The sequence below is a fragment of the Gouania willdenowi genome, chromosome 12, assembly GCF_900634775.1.
Source record: "Gouania willdenowi chromosome 12, fGouWil2.1, whole genome shotgun sequence".
Lineage (NCBI taxonomy): Eukaryota > Metazoa > Chordata > Actinopteri > Blenniiformes > Gobiesocidae > Gouania > Gouania willdenowi.
The window spans coordinates 26082993-26102197 of record NC_041055.1 but is presented as its reverse complement, the minus strand read 5'-3'; the positions used below and the strand labels follow the sequence as shown (position 1 = coordinate 26102197).

Genomic DNA, 19205 nt, shown 5'->3' with positions numbered 1-19205 from the left:
TTTAGTGACTTTTTAACCCATTCATGTATTCAGCGTAACTTCATTAAGTTTTTGGTCTGTTGTTGTTACAAAATGGTTTTCAGCCTTATTTCTATTTCTTGGGGGTGTCCTGATCCGATATCAATATTGGATATCGGTGCGTTTTCAGCCTAAAAACGAATATTAATTTCAAATTGCCGATTTTTTTTCCTCCCCTGAATTAATTTTTTATTTATTTTATTCAATTGTAGAATACTGTAGATATTACGTTGAAGGTTAAAATGTATGTAACCAATTGGTTAATAAATGGGTCAGTTTTTCTCATCCCTACTATTGCTGACTATTGTTCTCTGTTTGCGTAACATCACTTGATCAAGCCTTTTCTAACATTCCACACTACAAAGTAAGTCATTATTTTTTTATTTTTAAAAAAAGGAATAAAAGTATGTATGATTCATGCTGATATCGGATCAATATCGGTATCGGCTGATATGCAAAGCTGCAATATCGGTTTATCGGAAATGAAAAAGTTGTAACGAGACATCCCTACTATTTTGTTTTTGTTGCGTTCACAAGGACTTTCTGTGGGTTTTTTCTCTGAAGCCACTTTAAAGGACTCTTCTTTTTTTTTAACACTGAATTGTTGCCTTTTGTTTAAAAAATGTAAGCCTGTGTGTTCATTTTTCAAACCACAAATTACAATTTAAAGTAAATACGACTGTTTTCATGTCATTTCTTTGTTGTGTTTTTGCCTCTTTAATCCATTTAAAGCTAAGAATCTTGAATACGTCAGAAGTATAAAAAAAAAAAAAGAACCACCAAGGAAAGAGACAGCAAAGTCAGTCAGCAGAGCTTATATTTGTTTTATTAAAAAAATAAAATACAAATAATGACCCAAAAGAGTACACAGTAAACTTTTTACTAAAACCAACACCTTTTTTTTTTCTCCACTTATCAGTCAGTGCTCGATTTTTCACCTTTGATGTTTTCACTTAATTGTCAGCTGGGATTCTTGCTTTCTTCTCAAAACAGAACAAATCCAGTTTGGCTGAATGTAAAAAAATCAACATCTCCATTGTTTATTTTTTGTAATTTAAAGTAAAGTTCAATAGAAATTATTAGAATATTCCCATCCGTCACTGGATAAGCCCAATGAGTGGTGGTCTGTTGAAAGCTGACTGTGTTGGTCTTTAATGTCTGGTATAATATATAAAATCGTAGTAAGGATTAAAGGCAGCGGTTATATATTCAGTCCTATTCATAAAAGGTGGAAAAAGAAGAAAGCAATACTCGCTGAAGAAGAAGAAGAAGAAAATAGGTAAACACATCGAAACGTCGACTTTTCCCTTCGCAAACACAACAGAACTACATACATGTGGTTTATCCACAGGTTTAAGTGTAGGTTGTTAGTGGTTGAGCGAAGCAAACAGATCAGAAGAAACGTAAGAGAACTTGATCCCCTCAACGGACACTGAAGCATACGTACGTACTCATCAGATAAATTACAATTAATAACTAATATACATGAAACAACAATCGATTATTACAGTACAGTGCAGTGCGACAACAATGACTTATATTGCTTGTACTAAAGCCCACAGACAAATGATAGAGTGTGTGAACAAGGTCGCAGCATTAACAACGCGTTTTTTTTTGCATAGCCCGAGTCAAGAAAATTATTTTAACAGAAATGCGTGACACGTAACAATCAGGGACACATTAAACTGCTTTGGCTTTATGGGTAAAGATCAGAATGTTACACTAGCGCTGACTCTGTAAGAGAACCCTGAGAGTGTGAAACTAAACGGACACGCACACACGCGGCGGTAAGAAAGAAAAAAACACAATGACTTGAAAGTGGATTAAACTACAGAGCTCTACTAATGCCACATGGAGTGAAAAACAGTCACAGCCCAGTTAGAGCCCCATATGTAACAACAACGACCCCAACTGTAGCAAGACCCCAATTGTTATAAAGAAAAAAGGAATAAAACCTGCAATGTAAAAACTGGTCAAATATTTAACAAAAGTGCTGAGCCCGAAATGTAAAAACGTGTTTTTTACAAGTTGTTTTTAGTCTTTATATAGCCGGAATCTATTACGTGTTACATTTAGTTTTTACACTGGAACAATTAAATGTAACAGCTTGTTACATTTAGTTGTTACATTACAAAATTGTTACCTTACCAAAATGTTACAACTTGTTATATTTGGTTTTTACATTGTAACAACGAAATGTAACAACTTGTTACATTTGTTACCAAAATGTAACAACTTGTTACATTTAGTTTTTCATTACCAAATTGTTACAATTGGTTTTCACATTGTAACAACAAAATGTAACAACTTGTTACATTTAATTTTCAATACCTAATTGTTACAAGTTGTTACATTTGGTTTTTACATTGTAACAACGAAATGTAACAACTTGTTACATTTAGTTTTTCAACACCTAATTGCTACAAGTTGTTACATTACCAAAATGTTACAACTTGCTACATTTCCATTTTACATTACCAAAATGTTACGACTTGTTACATTTCGATTTTTACATTATAAAAAAGTTATGTTGTTACATTGCCTAACTGTTACACGTTGTTACATCACCAAAATGTTTCAAGTTGTCACATTTAGTTTTTACATTACCAAAGTTCACGTTTTACCAAAAAGTTTTTACGTTTCGTTACATTATTAAATGACGGGTTTGATTTTATTTTTTTTTTACAATTTTGGTCATTGTTACATATCAGGCTTTAAGCCCAGTTATCTCCAATGGTTGAGGGTGAGTAGGGAGGGAGTCTGTGATGATAATAATAAAAAACAAGAAGAGAAACACTTTAATGTACAATCATCTGTAACATAAGCATCAAACGGACCGCAGCGCAAAGAAAAAGATCCAACGACTGCAGTTGCGTAATGTTTGTGGTGACGGGCGTGAAGGATAAAAAGCCGAGTCATTCAATGAGTTGGATAGATGTGTGACTGGTGTAGCCCTTATTCTAAGTAAACATGTGGAAGCCAAACCAGCAAGGCATAGCAGTTGTTTGGCAAGGGGACAACTTTTAACACACACGCACAAAAAAAAAAACTTGCTTTCCTCCTCTTTCATTTCCCACATCCTGCCCCAGGTTGCGCTTTTTTAAAATATATTTAGCTCCACCTTGTTTTGAAAAAAGATTGCACAAAAAACTTTTTTTGTCCTTCATTCAAAAAGCCATGAAAAAAAAAAACCAAAGATCTACTTTTTTTCACGCACTGCAACCAGAGCCACAACTACAGACAGTATGTATGTTTTCTTTTTAATCCAACACAACTACCATCACCACTCAGTCACAAAAACCAATGTTTAGAACCACTGTACAAAAAGTGTGCCAGTTTTAAACCCTAAAAGCCACATCCTTTAGTAACAAAAGCAAGCACACGATCTCAGAGGAGTTACGAGAAAAAGTCCTCCGCAGTCACAAAAGCAAAAAAAAAAAAAAAACATGCATGCTGGAAAACAACACAAACATTATCATTCTGTAACGACAAATCCACATGACTATATCTACAGTATTAAGGCAAGTATTATGTTTGTTTTCACATACAGAAATTACTTTATTGTGCAGCTCCGAACTCAAGACGTTTCCCGCTTTAGAAAAAAGCAGCAAAAGCAGTTCGTCTTTACTTTTATTCATGGGTCAGAGGGCGAGCGCTCCACTGAAAAGATCTATCAGTTGTCTTATAGTATGGCTTCATCATTTAACACAATAGCTGCAACCCCTGCATGCCGGCTCACAAAACAAGCACCTCATTTGAACCTCAGGCATTCTGTGCCTTCATTAAATCTCTTTGTCGACCAGTTTTGCTGCCTTTAATGCTGGAAAGCCTTCTTTAAAATGGATTAGAAGTTGTTATTTTAACTGCTGATGGCAGTGAGAAAGGCCATTTAAAAGCAGGGTTTTGTGCAGAAATGTTAGCGACCTGAGCATTGTCCACTTGTGCCCATTTACACACAAAAAAGCTGTTTATCATCCAACTTAAATGTATTCTCAATCTAAAAGGATGCATTAGCTACTTTTTTTTTTATTTTATTGTTATTTATTTTCATTTTTTGTAACTTTCACTGCTTATAATATAGCACCCAGTTAGATACTAACCCACTGTACAGTATATAGTGCGCACAACATGCACTTCTGCAGAGTTTTTTGTGGTTATTTTCTAATAGATTCTGCAGCTGTGCAGGATCTAGAATCCATCTTATCATCCTCATGCACAAGTACAGTGCTGTCGACATTTATTAAAAAGAAATAAAAATAAAAATAAAAACTACTGCTGCATATATTTCTCAAACATGCCTAAAAGCTACAGGGGCCACAGAGAGCGCCAGGAGGAACACCGGCCAAAACGTACGAACGGGAAAGTGTAACAACAAAAGCGTAGTTCGTTCGTTTTTAATCAAAAAACACAAAAAAAAGTACCAAAGGTCAACTTCTCTCTGCACGCGCCAACACCTAAGTTTAAACTGCAAAGTGATATCTGAAATTTTCAAACAGAAATCCTCAAAGAACAGCTGAGACTTTTCGTAATATTTCACGTTAGCATTTCAAACCAGATCTAATAGCACTAGTGCAGAAACATACACACACACACACACAATCCAACAGCTGTGCTTTACTTTACTTCTACTCAGTCCAACACTAGGGCACATTCTAGCAGCCTTGATTTTTTGCAGGAGCTTTTGTAGCATCACAAATGACACCTGTGGAATTTCAAACAGCTATTTATAAAAATGGAGAAGAGGCAAAGTATTAACATCCAAACTATAAACCCAGATACAAGGGAGGGGAGGGGGGGCTTAGCAGTAGACGCTTAGCAGTAGACAAACCAACATGGAGGAAATTAGAAACTGAAGCTGAGATGTTGTTACATCATTTCAACTAAGGAAAATACATTTCTGTGAAGGGCTGAGGAAGACTCCGTCTTCTGCCTTCATCATTGACGTCAAACAGAGTCTCAGCAGAAGACACTGGCCGTCACTGTGCACACACACACACACGCACACACTCAGAAACACACACACAGCTTTGAGGAAAGTTTTTTTTAAAAGGATTAGACTTGTATCTTCTGATTAATTTTAGAAAAAAACGAGTAAATGAGCTCCTTAATAAACATCTTGACTGATGTAAACTGTGAGTTGGTAGGAAAGCGGTGTTCCACGGTAAAAAAAAGCGTGACAGCAGTGTTGAAAGCGAGGAACAGTCCCTTCTGCTGCTTTCATCACAATCACTTGCTGTCTTGTCATGGATGTTGTTACTTTAAAACAAAAAAAAAAATAACACAAAAGCGCGCGTGTGTGTGTGTGTGTGTGTGTGTGTGTGTGTGTGTGTGTGTGTGTGTGTGTGTACGTGTCGGCCTCCTTCACTACAAGAAGCAAAGCAAAAATAAAACTAGTTTGTCATCATTGTTATTAATAATAATAATGAGGATCCAGACCGTTGTTTGTTGCGTGGTCTCCACATCACACCTGTGTGTTAACAGTCTCTGTGGATAAAACGACGAAGTCTGAGACCCAGTGAGAGGCTGAAAGCTTCGTTGTATGATTAGCAGCGGTTACGATTCACACCATGTGGTCAGCGGACCCTGTGCGGCCCTGGCTGGGCAGCTCCTGGCCGTGCTCCTTCTCACTGAATGTCTGCGGCTGCTGGTGTCCGGAGCAGCAATCCCTGCGGTTCTCTTCATCGCTCTCCTCTTCCTCCAGCCCTGAGCACTCGTCCACCTGACAGACACACACCTCTATCCCTGAGTCGCCCGTCACGTGCCGTCGGCGGGTCACAAGCTCCTCCTCCTCCTCGTCGTCCTCATCCTCGGCCAAGCACTGGGCTTGGACGGGGAGCAGCACGGACTCCTGGCTAGTTGAGGGACCCGACACCTGATTGTCCGCCGCAGGGTCCGCCTCTGACGCGGCCCCTAGCTGGGTGGTGTCTGGACGTGGTCCTGGGGTGGGCTCAGGGGGTTCTTCTGAGTATGGGGGAGGAGGTGTGGGGGGGTGACCTACAACTTCTTCATAGTCGGGAAGCTTGCAATCATTCCAAAAGCCTGAAAGTCAGCCAACACAGTCATTTAGTTCCTCCATATTTAGCCTGTCAACAGCCTGTTGGAGTCTATTACATTTTTCACTTACAATTACGTTATCGATAAGTACAATTATGGTGTAATTGTAATTTTAAGAAACTGTTGCTGTTAATTAAACTGCAATCGAGTTCAGATGAATGACTTTGTAAACGTAATTGCCATGAAAATTCTATAAAAATTGTCAATTATAATTTAATTCATAAAAAAAACTGGTGAACTATCTTAAAGTTCTATACACATAAATAGTTAATAATTATAAAAAATATGTTCTATATCAAGCTTTCCCACATTTGACCATTTTTTAAAAATTGAAATCTAGGGCTATACTGACAAAAGAAAGGCTCATACACCCACACCAAAAATATTAAAACTTATATTTTCATTGATTAGGAAGCCTAACAATGTAACCAATAGATAGGAAAGAAATTAGATGATAGATATTTGTATTTTACAGCTGATTTTGGACATGTTAGCATAAAATATGCTATTGGAAAGCTAACACAAGAGGAAGGTTAGGTTATTAGGTTATTTATTTCAGGCTTAGTAATTGTGATTTATTTTAATTGAACCACAGTAATTGAGAACGTAATTGGATTTGACTTTGAGGATAAAAAAATTATCGTGATTTGCATGGCCACTGTAATAGTAATTGAACATGAATAATTGAAAACGTAATTGTAACTGAAAAATGTAATTGAGCCGAACTGTGGCGCTAGGATCTGAAATTATTGTGTATCTTTGGAAATAATCCTGTTAGGTCCCAGTGATCCTGTTACACCTCTGGAAACGTGATACACGTCAAAAATCTGCTTTATCAGTGCATTTTATCAATTTCACAAATGATCCACTTTGGTAACTGTCCCCTGGGTCTCAGTGCACACGGTTTAAGTTGTGTAAACATTTCTAACATTAGGTCAAGCGCGTTTCCATTTCACAAACGGGGCTCGTTCTCCGACTCCGATTAGAGATCAGATTTCGGGCCATCGGGGAGGTGGCATCTGAACCGTCTGCAGGAGCGACAACATAAGCCTGTGGTCGTCGCTGCATGCACACACGCAGAAAGATGCAGAAAAAATAGCTGGTTATTCCTAAATCTGCATTTGACAAAAGTGCAAGTGATGCACTGACGGTCTGGTGGCTCAGATTCACTGCACGAGGGCGACTTAATGAGATACAAGTTCAACAGTGAACAAACAAGTTGTGAACATGAAACTTCTCTCGGTTATCTCAGTTTGCATCTATAGCAGGGAAAAAAAATAAAGCCATCTATCATAACACAACAGAGCCAGCACAAACTGGTTTGTGTCCCAATAGGAGCAAAGAGAGGATAAAGATCCCACAGGACGTGATAGGGAAATTATCCAGGGTTTACTGTTTGTTTACACAATTCCAACTCTGCTTACAGCCTCCAATCTGTATTTAGCAAACAGACAGTGATCTGATAATGATATTTAAGTGAGGCACAGCTAAACCGTTCAGACGCTCATACACTGAGATGTCTAAGAAAAATATAGCTCAGACATCTAAACAAATATTCTAACTTATTTTTCTGTAAAGGCTACTCACGTAGATTTATAGGTGGAGGTGAGATGAAGGAACTAGACGCTCCTTGGTAGGCCATGAGGCTGATTTCACGTTGACGCTGCTCCTGCTGCAGACGCATTTTAACCCTCCGGTGTCGATAGGCACAGCAGCAGCTCAGCATTATGATGAGGGTCCATACCAACCAAAACCCTGCAAACAATAAAAAAAGAAGTCATTAATCATCAAACTTGCATTGGCTCACTTAAGCTCAAAATAAATTCATTTTCTGCAGTTTGGAAAAAAAACGATAATAATGTGACTTAAGCTTGATAATCGAGAATAGTTCATTTTCAGTAGTGCAAAAATACGACTACAGTTAAGTGGTAAATGTGCATTTGTAAATAAAAAAATAACTGAGAAACATTAATTATAAATTATTCCAGCCAGATTCTTTTTGAATAATATGTTATGGTTTAATTTATTCAGATAACTGTTCCTCAGGAAATCCACTTTGATTGTCAAACGCCAGTCTTCGTCAGAGGCATCTGCTGATCGCTTTGATGTTTCCTTTGAAGTTTCCTTGACTTCTGCGTAAGATTTGCTTAGTCTTCTTTTTGAATAACGTGTTAAGTTTTCTTTTTTTCAGACAACTGATTTTCAGGAAATCCACTTTGATGTCCTGGCATGTTTCGACTGTCAACTGCTAGTCTTCGTCAGAGGCGTCTGCTGATCGCTTTGATGTTTCCTTTGAAGTTTACGTGACTTCTGCGTAAGATTTGTTTCGTCTTCTTTTTGAATAATATGTTAAAGTTTCATTAATTCAGACAACACTTCTTCAGGAAATCCACTTTGATCTCAGGAAATCGCCTTTGATTAGGATATCAAAGTGGATTTCCCGAGGAACATTGTCTGAATAAATTAAACCTTAACATATTATTAATTGTAATTATCCAGGATGGACAAAAACATGAACAATACTTACACCAAAGCTCATAGTAGTAAGTGCAGCACTCAGTCTCTCCACAGCAGTAGCCCATTTCACAGCGGTACTGTTCGTTGTTCACCCCGAAACAGAACTCCTTTCCCTTAAACACACACACACAAAGAAACAAGCTGAGTCAACACACAAGCAAATAAAAAAATAGTGCTCTGACCTATTTCTAGGATCTGTTTGACCTTACTCATTGTCACCTCAGTGTCACATTTGTGGGCCAATTGTCTGCCCGGTGTCTCCTATTTTTAGATAGGTGAGGGGCCTAAAGATATAAAAATAAAATCCCATTTTCTAAGCAATATATATATACCTTCCTTGGCAATTGCAGCTTAAAGAGAATGCATTAGTTTGCAACATGTGTGCACAATCTGATTAATATTATATCATAAACCTAGTGGAATGCAATGCCACAATTTGTACCTATTCATTAAATCCTTTTAATGTGGTAACCTGGATGAATATTATTGGATGTTGTGGGATCTTATCATACTCTAATTTGGTCAGAATAAATTCAGAATTTATCAGACTTTTACACAGACTAAAAGGAGGAAAAAAAACAAGGGAGAAAGAAATTCCAGTCTGACTGTGGTGGTTGCACAGTGTGCAGATGTGGAAAACAAAGAAAAGACACATTGTTGACCACTTGGGAGACATAACAATAATACAGCTCAAGAATAGAAATGCATGCATAGAGAGTGAACTGTAACAATTCACATTGCACAGACACAAATCTTCAAGTACCACATTAACAGTAATAGGACATTTTATATTTATATATATGTTCCATTATATAAGCATTTTTCAACCTTATACTGCATGACAACAACTGAAGCATCGATCAACAATGCAGTTTACTATCCCAAACAAAAAAGCTAACTTCTACCAAGACACTTCATAAATAAACCAAACCTTAATCATTTTAGTTCAACAAGTTGCTACAATGCAACATTCTCAAAGCAAAATGTTGCGTGTGTTCTGATATAAGTTTGCAGCAGCGACAGCAGTGTTTAAAAATAGGTCACCAGTTACCATGAAAACCAGTGATTCTGAAACACTAGGGTACCAGTTAGCAGCGGCTAACAGTAATCTTTAGGTTGAATAAAACTATAAAAAGGCGGTGGTAAAATACACCCGGGAGTGTTTTAGACTCACATTATAAACCTGTTGTCGTGTTATTTGTTGGAATATAAAAGTTTTTGAGAAACTGACGTCATCTCTAGTGAAGAGCAGCACTCTAGTTTCTTTGTGGAGGAGACAAAAACCCATCGACAACAGAGGCCTCCGCTCTAGCCCGAAAGCAGCGGCCTCGCCTGCGAGCCCCGGCGACCGAGAGGGTATGAGCAGCAGCTTACCTGCACCAGACAGACCCCGGTACTAAGAAGACCTACAATGGATCCCAGAGCTTTGTGCGGCATCTTTCTGGGTCGGCGGCCGGCAGGACGACGGGAAACATAAAGCACTCGGACGTCGGCTTGTAGATGTGGCAGCAGATTTCCGTTGCTAATAGCTGTTCAGCCTGTCGCACTCGGACATGTTTTATTGTTCGTTGACTGAGAAAATAACACCGGGGGCTAGGGTGAAGCCCTGACGGGAAGTGAGCTACAGGGGGCGCTGTGACAGAGCCAGCAGGACCTAATAGGGGAATCGAGGTCAATGTGATGTTTACTATGGAGGTAGATTTATGTCTATTTTATTCAATTATTATTATTATTATTATTATTATTATTATTATTATTATTAATAATAATAATAATAATAATAAAACGTTTCAATAAAAAATAAAAAAATAACTTCAATAAAAAAAATTAAATTGAAAAAAGTTTACCTCAATCAAAAACAAATATTTTCAAAGAAAAAAAGTGTTCAAATGCAATTATTTGGCTCTCAAATATTGTTTTGCATTTGAACACTTTTTTGTTGTTGATAAAAGTGATTTTTTTATTTGAAATGTTATTTATTTATTTATTTTTGATTGAATAATAAAGACACACATCTACCTCCATTGTTTACTGAATAATAAATTCTAATAAGAATAACTGAATAAAATTATAGCTTTGGGGGGAAAATACACCACTTTATTACTGTGTTAAAGAAATGTGCTTTTCAGTTCAGTTTTTACATTTTAATTTTATTTGCGGACCAACAATAATAATATTTTGTAAGGGAAAATGATGGCAGATGCACCAATAAAAACAACTAAAAAAACTTTCCAATCATAACTGCTTTACCAAAAAAAAAAAAGAGCAAAAGGTAATCAAACAAATGCCAGGCAACATTTTTTATATCACCATTACATGCATAATTTCCATGGATTCATTGTGATTAAGTAAATTACACATTTTATTCTATTGTGAATTCATCATAGAATTACTGCAATAAAAATAGACATCCAAAAATATTTTCTCTGCACTTAATTACAATAAAATGAGCATTCCCTTAACCACAGAAGCAGTTATCACCTCATTAACATGCCCAGCCCTGAAATAGACTCTATACCCTTTCAGCTGTGCAAAGACCACATGGTGCTTCATTTCATTCATTCTTTCATTTCTTTAGTTATCCCCCTATGTGTCAAACTCAAGGCCCGGGGGCCAAATCCGGCCCTTTAGAGCATCCAATTTGGCCCAGCAGGAGAAAGTAAAAATAACAGAGAAAACATGAATTATTGTGTAAATTACCAAATAATCCAGTTGTAGATGACACATTCAGCAATTTAATGAAACTCCACTATATTTTTTTATATTTTTTAGGGGCTTGCATATTTACTTTGTTTATACCACATGAATGCAGTCATTTTTTTTTTAATTTTATTTCAAATTATGGAAAGAACTCTCAATTTTTCCACAAATCTTGCCATTTCTCTCAAACAATGGCACAAAAATTCCTCTAAATTACACAAAAATTGGTGACAAAATCAAGTTTTTTTTTAAGTGAATTGAACTGATATTGAAAACCAGGGCACATAATGTTAAAATTGTTCTCCCCCACCAACCCCACACACCTATAATCTGCGGCCCACTTGAAATCAAACTGATCTGTATTTGGCCCCTGAGGTAAAATTAATTTGACACCCCTGCCCCATACCAACATTTATATCTCCCCAAATTCCAAATCTGGGTTTAATTCCCTTCACAGTCACAACATTTGGCATCAATGCATTTTTAGGAAGATTTTGGGCCTTTGTTTTTGTTGTGTTGTGTCATATTTTGATGATTTGTATAGAGAATGCTGTAGTTTAACTCAGTGGTTCTCAAACTTTTTTGGCTAAATACCACGTTCTCTAACTTTTGAATCAAAGTACCCCCTTTGGTCCGACTGGAACATTTTGCCCAGAATTCTGTGAAAAAATAACTGACAGTACAGATTTTAAAGAATGTCATTTTGTAAATTTGTGGAATGAAACAGTATTTACATTTATTTCTATCGTTTTTTATCATTTACAGTCATTTGCTGCATGGTGTGGGACCAAGACTGACTCTTGTATTTTCAGTTCATGTTCTAATAAAAATCATTTCCATCGTCATTTTGTGTGTTTTTGGTGTCATTTTGCATATTTTATTGTTGTTTGTCTGTTCTTTTTATTATTCGTTATACTTTTTTCTTAGTTTGTGTGTTTTTGTCAATGTTTTTGTGTGTTCTCGGTATTATTTAAATTATTCTGTGTGTGTGTGTGTGTGTGTTTTGTTTTGTTTTTTTGAGTCTGGTTGTTTCTTATGTCGTTTTGTATGTTTCTCTGTTATTTTTGTGCATTTTGTTCTCTCATTTGTTGTCGTTTTGTGTGTTGCTGGTAATAGTATTTTTCTCTCTTAGTCTTTTTTTGGTGTCATTTTGTGTATTTTGTTGTTGTTTGTCTGTTCTTTTTATCATTTAGTATATTTTTCTCTTATTTTGTGTGTTTTTGTTGTCGCTTTGTGAGTTGCTGGTAATATTTAGTATGATTATAATTTTTAATTAAACACAATATAAAACCACATATTTTTATGCTTTTATTTGTTAATTTTTCCCTCTCCCTCTCTCTCAAGTACCCCCTGTAGTGCCATCACGTACCCCCATTTGAGAAACACTGGTTAACTGATAACTTGTTCAACTATGTATCTATAGAACAAATATTTAGCAATAAAGCAGATTGTTTTCATTGTTCCTGTTTTTTTTTGTGTTTTTTTTAAATTATTATTAATAAATGACTCATTTGTACTTTAGGTCTTCTACACGTGGTTACGTTGCTCTGTTGATGTCACTGGTTATGTGGCGATGGCCCCTGACAGCTGTTGGGTCAAGAAGCAGAGACTGAGAGATGTTAATCCACTCAGGCTGAGCCGGAGACACGACGACACTACAGGAGAACATGGTGAGTCATCATCACAAACATTCACCAGCTCAACTAACAAACTCTTTAATGGGTATTTAATCCATCTTTAAGGGCAAACTTAAAATGGAACATGAAACCTACTTAGTTTTAACTATGAAGAGAATGTATTTATCATTTTAAAGCAACAACTTGACTTTTTTTATCATCCTGTCAAATAATAAAAATGTGCAGTTCGTACTTTTTTTGTATCTTTGCATCATTGTGTTTTCTGTTGTTGTTTTTGTTCCGTAAGAGCTAAAACTGTTGATTGTTTTGCCAGTTCAAAGCTGGTACCAGCAAAGAGTTCTACTGGCTTGATGGTCAAACACATGCGAACCCATCGCACAGCTTTTATTTGTCGTTTTTATATCTTCTTTATTATTATTATTATTATTATTATTATTGGCCTGACTCAATTCAAAAGGTAGAATGTTGAAAAAAATCATTGACTATTCAAAATGAAGCGTCAGATTTGTTGTGCCACATAAAAAAAACACGAGAACATAGAAATATCTCAATTGTTGAAATGCATCTTAAAGTTTTATATTAAATATTATTTATTCATTATGTTTTAATAATTAAAAAAAATAATGCTGTGGTTAGTGTAAACTTGTCAGACCAACTGTTTAATATTTGTAATTGAGTAAGGGGCAGGCATTATTAGAATTGTTCTTCCTCCTCCTCCTTTCTGGACATGGAATGTAACAAAGTTCAATATTCCTTGTGAAAAGCATGTGTAATCTTTACTTAGCCTGGCGCTAAGCCACACCCACTTCCTTACTTTTTGTAAGAAAATGTATTAAATATTGAATAATACTAGGAGATTATGATGGATTCTGGGCTAATCTTTACCATGACAGAATGAAAATAAATGTATTTATTGATAGTATTAATTGTAAAAGGCACATGCTGAAGGTCAGAGACTTCTCTAAATAGCTTGGGGATAAAGCATTACTTGCAGCCTTCTAGACTCATTTGTCCAACACAGTACAGATATCTAATCTTGGCTGGCCAAATACAGCACTTGGCCCAGTTCACTTATAGCACAGCTAAATATCCACACTTCAGATGCTTGAAGCTGGAGGCTAAAGTATTTACTCCATTGTATCTGCTGCACGGCTGCATGGATGGATGGGGCCCATATATAGTTCAGGCCCAGCTGCTTATTTAGGCTTGATAAATCTTTGGTGACAAAGAGGATTTCTAGGCTACTTCTAGGCCATATTGTGTCTGATGTGTGTGTGTGTGTGATCCACCTGCAGGGCCTGCTGTCCATTCTTAGGAGACTGAAGCAGTCTCCGGATCAGGAGGTACGCTTGTTGTTGTTGGGACTGGACAACGCTGGCAAGACTACATTGCTGAAGCAACTGGCAGCTGAAGACATCAGCCATATTACTCCGACACAAGTACGGCTGCATTCACGTCCACGTGCACTCAATTTGGAGATTGTTGTAGCATTCTTTGTCATTTAGTGGAAACAATGGCACTAAAGCAGTGGTTCCCAAACTTTTCACAGCCCCGTACCCATTCAGACATTTCATCTTAAGCCATGTACCCCTGACTCCTGCACACTTGAAAAACACTGAATTTCATTATTATGTTTTTTAACCATGAGGTCATGACCCAATATGGGGTCGCCTGGAATTCAAATGGGGTCCCCTGAAATGTTAAATAATTTATAATAATAATAAAATAAATTAAAAAAAATCTGAATAAAAACGTATTTTTAAATGTTTTAATTCTTCTTTTTAAAAATTTAACATCAAACACATCAATAATCTTAAACAACTAATAATAATAATAATAATAATAAAGCACTTTTTTTCAAGGAGACTCAAAGCGCCTTACAGAAACCATTATTTATTCACACCAGTCGCTCACACAGTCATACCGGTGGTGGTAAGCTACAATGCAGCCACAGCTGCCCTGGGGCAGACTGACAGAGGCGTGTCTGCCATTTCACGCCTACAGCCCCTCTGACCACCACCAACATTCATGCACAATTCATACCCATTCATACAAGGCAATGTGGGTAAAGTGCCTTGCCCAAGGACACAACGACAATGACTCGGATAGAGCGGGATTCAAACCCTGAGTCACTGCATTCTATACTTTCACTTTCTCAAATATAAATGTAGTTCGAATAAAAATATCTGAGCTGGTGCATATTGTCACTTTGTCACTAATCCTGGCAACAACAAACATCATCAAAAGATCATTCTTGAAAGAAAGAAAAAAACGTTTCTGGAGACGTCATAAATGTGTGATATCAAAATGGGGTCACGACCTAAAAAAAGTTGGGAGCCACTGATGTAATGTCATACACAGTGTAGCCTATCCTATCGAGGAACAATATATAATAATAATAATAAAGTCTTATATCAGCTAATGTGTCATGTGTGGCAATGCATGGAGGCTCCTGACAGCTGGTCCATTTATATTCTAGTTTCCAATTTTTATTTTTTATTCATGTACCCCTATGACAATTTGCGTACCCCACTTTGGGAACCTAGGCACTAATATAAGCCTAAATGGCCATTTTTTTCCACCACCAGGGCTTCAATATAAAGAGTGTGCAGTCTGACGGCTTCAAGTTAAACGTGTGGGATATCGGAGGTCAACGCAGGATTCGTCCGTACTGGAAGAATTACTTTGAGAACACAGATGTACTGGTACGCTCCCAATTAAACACGCAATTAGAAAATCCTGAATCATGTGTTTATTAGGTTTTTTTTTTAAATACTATTCACAGATATATGTGATCGACAGCTCCGACAGAAAAAGGTTTGAAGAGACGAGTATGGTGAGAACAATATTTTGTGTTATTATATTATACACTATAACAGGGGTTCTCAACTCGTCTCACCCTGGGACCCACATCTTGCCTCGCTCATGAAATCGCGACCCACTGTCTTTATTTTTTTTTTTAATTCAACCAAGAGCTTTAGTTTTTTCAAAGACAGCTGTTGAAAACACGCATATATAATCTTTTTTAAAACATAAATCTAGATATTTTGCTGTGCAACATGCTTTTCACAGCATGCCTGTCAAAATAAAAGTTTCTTTCAAAATAAAAAACAAGTCACACAAGACAAGACATTCATTTTTTTTTTTTTTTTGGCCAGCTTTCCGTGTCCCACCCAGTACAGATCCGCGACCCACTTTTGGGTCCCGACCCACCAGTTGAGAATTGCTGCACTATAAGTCTTAGAATGCATGATAAGTGATTATTTCCCCCCCAAAATTTTAAGTTTTTCAACTTGCGATGATTTAATGCGTCATCTTTTTGCTTAGTGTGACCTTTTCGGAATGAATGACTGAATGAGTGGGTGGGTGGGTGGGTGAGGGGGGTTAGTGGTAAAGAGTAATAGCAGCACATTGGGGTTATTAACAAAGGAGAATAAGTGGGAGCAGGACTCAATAAGCCTCTGCTTATTCCTAAATAAAAGGCTTTATTTATATATTGGTTGTATGGTATTATGGAATTATACACCAGTGAATTCATTTTCGTTTCTGGTCCAAAATGAATGAATGAATGAATGAATAAAATATTATAATATTTGATTAAAAAAATAAAAATCTATTCTTATAATCCATAGGAGGTAGAAACTGATAGAGGGAAAAAAATGGATAATAATTCAAGGATGTTACAAAAAAAAAATAATGAAATGACAATGAAGAGGAAAAAAAACGTGCTTCACTTTATCACTTGTGGGCTTTTTATTTAGTGATGTACTCACTTTTTAATGTTTTCCAGACATAGCCTAAGTTCATCTTTTTCAGAACAGTTTCTTACTATTTGCAGAATGTATAAATTCAGCTGTTTAGTTTTTTTTTTTGAAGAAGAAGAAGAAATATGTTTCTTTTTTTAACTATTTTGATTTGCTGGAGTGTTTATGTTTATTAAAAACTAGAGGTGTCCCGAAAATGAATATCAGATTTTATCTGCCTGCATCTATAATCACCGATATAAGCTCCAACACTTCTATCCATAGGTGAGTGTGGTTCACACTCACCTATGGATAGCAACCTACTGTTGCTGACTAGTGTTCTCTGTTTGAGTAACATCACATGATCAAGCCTTTTCTAACATTCCACACTACAAAATAAGTCATAAATGTATGTATGATTTGTGCTGATATCGTATCGGATCAACATTGGTATTGGCCAATACGCAAGGCTGCAATATCGGTATCATATCGGAAGTGAAGAAGTTGTATCGGGACATCCCTAATAAGAACCCCGTTAGCATCAGTACAAGCGATCATTATCAATACATTTTGAACAGTAATTCAGAGAAAAATGTTTAGAATTCTTCTAAATGCTCATGTGCTATTATTATAATATAATTTGAGTTGCTTCTTAAAGCTATAACTCCTTTTTTGTTCTTTAACATAGTGTTGTGAGTAATTCCATTCTGGTTACCAGACACCTGCAAAAGAAAAAAATGGAACGGAATCTGAGCAGAAACACACATTTCTGTATTATTTACACACTTTCCTTTGCTGACTGTGCTTCATGGATCCTGTTCTCCAGGAACTGGCAGACTTGCTGGATCAGGAGGACCTGGCTGGTGTTCCACTGCTCATCTTTGCCAACAAGCAGGACCTGACGACAGCCAGCACAGCTTCTGAGCTGGCAGAAGGTCTCCATCTGCACACCATCAGGGACCGCATGTGGCAGGTGCAGGCGTGCTCAGCCCTCACTGCTGAGGGTGTGCAGGTATACGTGCACAATACACACACACGTGCACAGAATATGTCCTCAGAGAGATGATGATAAATGATTCATAAATTGGATCAAGATGATAATATACATGCATTATCATCAGTATCTTTTAAAAAAAATTATTCTGCTTAGATTAAATGTAAGGCTAAATGATGAGTTGCATTTGCAATATTATTATCTTGATATCATAAAATATTTTTTTTTTATTAATAATTTATTTTAAGTTTGTTGGGAGTTTGATTTCCCTAAAAAATGTCCAATTGTAGATATTAGTTCTCCTTACTTTTCCTGCACTTTAGAATGTGTGATGTTATACTGACTGGATATTAGTAAGCTTATATATATATATATTGAAGAGACGAGTAAACATATATATATGTATATATATACTGTATATACATATATATGTTTATTTTATTTATTTATAGACTGTCCTGTTAAGTTCAGAGTGTTTAAGAAGTGCAGTCCACATGTTTCATGAAACGTGAAGTTAGATATGTTGAAGAGATAAAGCCACAGATTTGTTTGCTTTATTGTTAAAATTTGTGCTTTAAATTTTACATGTTATGTTTATTTAAAGTTTAAATAAATCTGAAATTGTTTATTATGACACAGATTGATTTATTGCTCGTGTTCATTGAAAAATACATGACAAGAGGCTGTTGAAAAAATTATCGCGTATTAAATCGCAATATTGAGGAAAAAAATTGCAATTCCATTATTTTCCAAAATCTTTCAGCCCTAAAAATGTTAGGTTGTTTTCGATACTTTGATAGGGAAAAAAAACTAAACTAAAGCAGAATGTTTTATTTATTTATTTGTTGTTGTTGTTGTTTTTTATTTCCTCCCAGGACGGCATGATCTGGGTTTGCAGGAATATCTCATTTCGAAAGAAGAACTCATAAACAGAAAGAGGATGCAGTCGCGCTTTATGAGAAAAAATAAATAAATAAAATGACAGCTAGTGTTTATAATGCTGGGACATTTTATCACTTTTGCCATTTTTCTTCACTGGCAGCATGTAAATAACTTTATAGTCATTTAAAAAGTTAATGTAAGCTGTGTACAAACAAGTTAATGTTGATATTTGAGTTTAAAGCACAGAAATCATTTTTCTTTCCAAACCTACAGCTGTCTGTAATGAAAACACATCATATACAATGTCTGATGTGGGTTAACGTTTTAGATTTAAACCTGTCTGTAATTAAATTCATATCTTCAGATAATGTTTTTTTTTTTTTTTTGGCAGTAAATTCTCTCTGTGCAGTGATTCTCTCTGTATATTTTGTATATTGACTGATTTATTCTGTTACGTATTGCTGGAAACTGATTTTTGTAACAGGAATCAATAAATCAAGTTTATGATTAAAATCCTGTAATTTTGTGTGTTTTGGATTCTTTGTGTACATGCTGGAGGGCCTGTTAGTCTCTCTAATGGACGCTAGAGGGAGACCTTGAGCTTGTGGCTTTATTATTGATCCTCTTATTATGTGCCATGTTTGATCACTTCATTCTGTA

The 19205-nt window shown here is 36.2% G+C and overlaps 2 protein-coding genes across 2 annotated transcripts; one reads left to right on the top strand and one right to left on the bottom strand.

Annotated features, from left to right (window-relative positions):
* Window positions 1–822: 822 nt before the first annotated feature.
* wbp1 (WW domain binding protein 1) lies at window positions 823–10211 on the bottom strand. The gene is made up of 4 exons (XM_028463248.1): window positions 9964–10211; window positions 8600–8702; window positions 7660–7827; window positions 823–6057 (listed from the first exon to the last, which is right to left on the bottom strand). The coding sequence occupies exons 1-4, from the start codon at window positions 10024–10026 to the stop codon at window positions 5579–5581; spliced, it is 813 nt and encodes a 270-aa protein (XP_028319049.1). The 5' UTR covers window positions 10027–10211; the 3' UTR covers window positions 823–5578.
* A 2645-nt stretch (window positions 10212–12856) lies between these two features.
* On the top strand, window positions 12857–18740 carry LOC114473247 (ADP-ribosylation factor-like protein 3). Its single transcript, XM_028462751.1, has 6 exons — window positions 12857–12959; window positions 14222–14365; window positions 15515–15631; window positions 15712–15762; window positions 17496–17681; window positions 18539–18740. The coding sequence occupies exons 1-6, from the start codon at window positions 12957–12959 to the stop codon at window positions 18590–18592; spliced, it is 555 nt and encodes a 184-aa protein (XP_028318552.1). The 5' UTR covers window positions 12857–12956; the 3' UTR covers window positions 18593–18740.
* The last annotated feature ends 465 nt before the right edge of the window (window positions 18741–19205 follow it).